At 39.6% G+C, this 6,020-nt stretch overlaps 1 protein-coding gene across 1 annotated transcript; it reads left to right on the forward strand.

The window, feature by feature from the left end:
• The first annotated feature begins 473 nt into the window (after positions 1 to 473).
• Positions 474 to 2,866, forward strand: DUSP28 (dual specificity phosphatase 28). Its single transcript, XM_019503692.1, has 2 exons — positions 474 to 978; positions 2,454 to 2,866. Exons 1-2 carry the CDS (start codon positions 631 to 633, stop codon positions 2,580 to 2,582), a joined length of 477 nt encoding a protein of 158 aa, XP_019359237.1. The 5' UTR covers positions 474 to 630; the 3' UTR covers positions 2,583 to 2,866.
• The last annotated feature ends 3,154 nt before the right edge of the window (positions 2,867 to 6,020 follow it).

Consider the following 6,020-nt stretch of genomic DNA (forward strand, 5'->3'; position numbering starts at 1 on the left):
CTCCCAGTAGCATGCAAGTGGGTAAGAATCTCAGCTTTATTTAAACAGAGAAATATGTTTCCATCCTTCATGGTTGTGGAAAAATCTATAAAATATGACCTAAAATATCTCAAGCATTAAAAAATTATGAAACAGAAAAAGGATCTACATCTGGGTGGGGGCATTGATTTCTGTGGGTTTTTTCCCCTCAGTTAGGTTCTCATCTTTTCTTCAGTCCTGACTTGATTTTAAATTACAGGGGGTTGGCAATACTGCAACTATGGTATGAAAAACATCAGAATCGGGAAAGATTTTTTTTTGGTGAGAAGCTTTAAAATGGTTGCAGAAATCAGGTCTAGTATCAATCTATGGGCTCTAAATGTGCTTTAATTTCTTAAATGTTTCTCTCCCTCTCAAGCAGGCACTAGGACCTTAAGGAATCCTGTAGGACTGGTACAGGATATATATATATAGCACAGCACAGATAGCTAAGGAACAAGGCAGCGGAAAGAAATCTGAATGCTGCTGGAAGCAAACAGCAGTTTCAATTAACTAGAATTTCAATATTGCTGTATTCTGCTATCCTGCTTAGTGCGTCAGGGAAAGTAGCTTCTTCAGAGGGCAGTGTTGACACTACACCATTTACTACGAATGCTACAGCTTTGGAAGGTCACAGACTCTTTACTAATCAGCAATTCTAGGTCAGCCTGTGACAAAGACCTTCTCACTCAAGAGAGAGTTACACTCTGTATTAACGTTTCCAGGCAGCAACCATTCCCAGGCCTTGGACAAGTCCAAAGCCTGAGGGTCCCTGTCTTCGATGACCCATCAGAAGACTTGTATAAGTACTTTGATCTATGCAGTGACGCCATAGAGAAAACAGTACAAAGGGGTGGAAAATGCTTAGTTTACTGTAAAAATGGTCGCAGCAGATCTGCAGCAGTCTGCACTGCCTATCTGATGAGACACCGAAATCTCTCACTTCAGGATGCCTTTGCGGTAATGTACTCAGACTCAAAAGCTATTTTTATACTTCTTTGTGATAAGAAATTCATTTGAGAGCATGTTATGAATAACATCTTAATTCCTTACAGTACAAGTATAAAAAACAATTGAAATCAAATGAAATGGCATTTCTCTCTAAATGCACAAGTACCTGAAGATAAAGCTATATTTAAATGAAGCTGGACATATTTATTGGTTATGCTGGCAAATGGTTCAGTTTAATGGTTGTATTCCAGTGTCTTTAGTCCATTTTATTATGTATTAGCAGCTCAAAAATCATTCCTTATGATTTGCCATTTTCTAATCTTGTTCACAATTTAAACTTACTCACTTGAAATCCTGTGATTATTTTTGGCTGTAGCTTATTTGTAAGCAGCTTCAGAACATTCACAATTTGAGCTGTTCTGATTGGATACAGCCCCATGATAAGGTTCTGGTTCCTAATTGGATATGGAAGTTTTTAGGTTTTGGGGACAAATGCAATTATAAATTATAATGTATTTTATGTGATGATTCTAGAATAATAGCTAGAAGTTGGTCACGTCCGTGAGCATTCCTGTAATCATTTGCAAGCCCACGGTAACATAACATAAACAGAGCTGCAGACAGATTAAGTTGATTAGTCAAGCAATTATTTGAAGAAGCTGTTTTATAGTGTTTGCCCTAAACTCCTTCATGTAGAGGTTGTCTACACATAATAGGCAAGTCAGTCAAACATTGCAAGGAGGCAGCATGTACTGTTCCTGATGAATATTATCTTAGCTGGGCACTAACCCTATTAATGTGATGCCTCAATTTTTACTTTGGGTACTTGCCAAGTAGGATTCAGCCTCAGTGTCCTTTTTTCCTTGTCATTTGAGACCTACTAGAATGGTTTGTAAGTAGGGTTATCCCTTCCTATGGACACCAGTCCATTATAACCTGTGCTAAGATGCCATATCTTTCTGCTCCTCCCACCTGTACTCTACCAAAATGCAACAGACTGAGTTCAGATATTTTTTAAAAATTAGAAGCAAAGATTTCTTAGGGTGATATCTTTTTTGGACCAGCTATGTAGTTAGGATAAAGTTGGGTTTAACTAGCTTAGGTCAAAGTTAGTTCTAACTTCCCAAATACATAGTTGGTCCAATAAAAGATAACACCCTATGAAATCCTTGCTTCTAGCATAATTTCTAGATCATCATGGCTATTAAAAAATGAGGCTTACACCCCTCATAGTAGAAAAACATTGAGACCTCCAGAAAATTCAGTCATTGTCCTTGAAATCTGTCCTACATGTTCTGTATAATGTAGCAAGTATTTCCTTTATTTTTTGGCATATGTGAAATATCCAAAACAGTGACATTGTTATTCCTATGGAGTATTAGCAACATTAACATTCTCAGTTGTCTAAAGGGGGAAATAATCCTGCATGATTTCCTACTAAATTTCCACCAAATGTAATGCAATGCTTGTCATTTTTTTTCTAGATGGTGAAGACTGCCAGACCAGTAGCAGAGCCCAATATAGGATTCTGGTCTCAGCTGCAGAACTATGAGGAACATTTACAGAAGCAGCCTCATTCACATCATTATTCAGAGAAAAGGACTTCTGTCTAATACAACTGCAATTAAAAAGGTTATTCAAAATTATAATCACAGTTGTTTTTAAATGGCCTCCCTGATGTATTTTTGTGGTGTGCCTATCATTCTTATTCTGCAAAATAAGCAGCCATTTTTTTCAAAATTTATGGTTGCAAAAATTAATCTTCTGAACATGAATTGAACATAACAAAGTATTGTTTTCCTCCAAGTCTTTAAGTACCACACAAGGTAGGAATTTTCTTCATTAAATTCACAGGGGTGATAACTTTGAAGTCCAATAAAGATTATTTTGCTTCTTATTTTGTTTTTGCTTCTGCATATGGAATGGGTAGAATTGCTACATGAAGAAAGGTGCAGAGAAAAACAAGGAGAAGATATGAACAGGGAAGAGAGACAGAAAGAGAAACAATAAAAAAGGGGGGCGGAAAGGGCAGAAATCACAGAGCACGCTTTCCACGTGAATGATGCTTAATATGACCATAAAGTACTTAACGGTTACAACGTGCAGACTGTTTTGTGTCCTTGATCTTTGGTACAAGCCTTCCAGTGCCAACACTGAGAGATCTGCTGAGGCACAGTAATAGCGTTCTGAATTTGTATCTCAGCTACTGGAGGAAATTAAGAGTGGAATTTGGCTTTTTCATGGAATGAATTTGACACCACTTACCTACTTGATAATAGCCTGGTGCAGAACTGGAACCAAGAAGCTTTGCAGACAAGATTTAGAGTTCTGACAGCTCCATATGAGAAGTTTACTTGGCAACTGTTAATCCTAGACCTGGCTTTCATCAGTACCAAATTATCCATCACAATATAAAAGGTTTCCAAAGACATAAAATGGAGGATTATCAAAGGCACAAATGGCATTGAGGAATCTAACTCCCTTTAGAGCTACCTTTTGTGTCTTTGAAAGGTCCTCCACAAAATATGAGTACGTAGGGAGAATTGTTAGAGAACTAGCAGCAGGAAATAAAAAGTAAGGTGTGTCTACATGAGACTCTTAATGCACAGTTAATTCTACTATGCGTTAACGCGTCACAGCAAAAACCGTGTCAATGCGCAGTAGAATTAGTCTACTGTGCATTAAGCATCACAAAAAAATGCACTGTTGCTACTGAACTTTAGCACCAGCTAGTATGCATTTATGTGATACCTCTTATTAGAAGTACTAAACTTAATGCGCATTAGCAACAGCACGTTAATGCATGTATAGACATGTCCACTGGCAGTCTAAAGTGATCTTCATTCCTTTTAGCACCATTTGCTAAAACAAAGGCAGTCTAATAGCACCAAAACTGATTTTTTACTGAATAGTCACCAGGGAGAAGATCATATTATATACCATGAATTTTAATGAATGGGTCTTCTGAGAGCTCTCACATTAGGCCACCTAAAATTAGCTATTCTAGAGTCTGGAGCTAGATTAGAGGAAAAAAACTTACACCTCAGGCTACACTGAAATTCCTTTAGTAGGGTCACAAAAGCAGGAAGTACAGTTTTTTTTGTATAGCAGTTTTAATGTTGGTAATTTAAAGAAAAATAATGACAAAAGTGCTGAATCTGCAATGCGAAATTTCATTCCACATTGCTCAGCAAACCAATTTTGGAAAGGTTAGCTAATCTTTAACAACTACATGTTTATATAATATAAAACATGTTCCTGGCAGCAGAGTAATTTGAGATGAAAGTGCTAATGACCGAAAGCTATTGCTATAAAATTAGGATAGAACAAAGCCTTTGTGGAATAGCTTGACTTAGACAATGCTAATGAAATGGGGTTTTTTGGGGTTTTTCAGATTTCAAGATCAATTATAGTTTAAATTGTATTATTTTAAAAGCTGCAAAATGAGAAAGAAAAATCAATGGTTTGGCAATAAGCGATCAGAGATTGCATGGTTTCTCTACCCCTAATTATGTTTAGTATGCACTGAGCTCATCTACACATGAAATTAATTTGACACAAACTGTGGTGCAGTTTGCACTGGAGTTTATTGCTCCCAGGCACAGTGTTTGCACATGTACCCTGGACAGCAGCACGTTGAGCCAGGGCAGCATAGCCCCAGCTGTAAGGGGATCGGGGGGAATCAGCCTGCCAGCCTGGGGCTGCTCCTGCCCAGCTCAACCTGCTGCAGAGGGGCTGGCTGGGATGCAAGGGTGCTATTATGTGGGACTAGCCAGCAGGCAGCCCCTGAACTATAGCACCTTGGTGCCCCAGCCAGCCCTGGTCACTGCTTACGCATGCATTTCAGAGGACGAAATAACTCCACTATAGGATAATACTTGTATGAGACAGTACTGTCCTACAGCGGAGTTAGTTAATTTACCACATTATAATAGGGGCGCAGGTGTAGATGGTGATGCTTAACTGCGGAGTTAATTTGGCAACTCCACAGTAAATGTCTTGTGTAGATGCACCCACTGTTTGCCAGCCATTGGACAAGGATTGTATGTTCTTTCGGGGGTGAGGGGGTTGTTTTAAAGTTGTATCACAAATCTTGCATGTCAAACATTATAGACCAGATCCCATTCCAGCACTAAGGTGGCTAACCTGTGTACTTTTATTCAGTTTTGTGTTAAGACTGAATCAAAAAAGCAAAAAGGAGGACAAGGATTTCTTCCACCACCTTTCAAGAACTTGAGACAGTCGCACTTAAAAACCTAATAAACAGAATAAGATCTGGCTCAATGTAAATGTCAGCTAAACAGCTCACCTTACATGCAAATATACTCAATATTCCTTTAATGATATCCATAGTACCTTTCATTGAGAAATCCAAGTCAAACCAATCAGATACTCAGGCCCTTAGCACACATTATATTTATGGCCCAATTTACACATTAATCATGCCATAAATAGCAGTGGTACCACACTGGTTCACCCAGTTTAAGGCGCAGAACATCTTTGTGGCACCTTAAACTGAATGTGTGACATGTCTGCACACTCAAGCTGTCTGGAGCCAGTGCTGGCAGTCAGCTGATTTGCAGAATCATCCCCTGACAGCCACAGGTCTCCAACCAGCCCATAGCCTGATTGTTTGTACTGACTTAAGGCAGCCTTGGCTCTCCGGCTGATTGTCAGCACCCGCCCCCAGGCAGGTCTGGTTCTCCAAATGGCCTAGGACCTGCAGAGCTGAGGGGCTCCCCCTGCTGGGAGTCTTTGATCCTTGCATCCCCTACCTCCGCAGGGCTGATAGTGCAGGTGTTTTAAACTCCCTGGCAAGGCAGCTCCTTGGCTTTGTCCAGGAGGAGTCTTTGATTAGGGGCCTACTGGAATCATGATTTTGCAGATTTCACGGAAAACATGAAATCCAGCAGGCAACGGCTGCAAAATCCATGAAAAAAAAAAAGAAGAAGAAGAAAAAAAACTTAGTGAAAATAAAATTCTGGTTCCCCAGAGGGAGCCAGCAGTCCTCACGATGCTGCTGCCCAGCTGCGCAGCCTGCTGGGGGAGAG

Source organism: Gavialis gangeticus, unplaced genomic scaffold (assembly GCF_001723915.1).
Source record: "Gavialis gangeticus isolate Ggan-Ray unplaced genomic scaffold, GavGan_comp1, whole genome shotgun sequence".
Classification (NCBI taxonomy): Eukaryota; Metazoa; Chordata; order Crocodylia; family Gavialidae; genus Gavialis; species Gavialis gangeticus.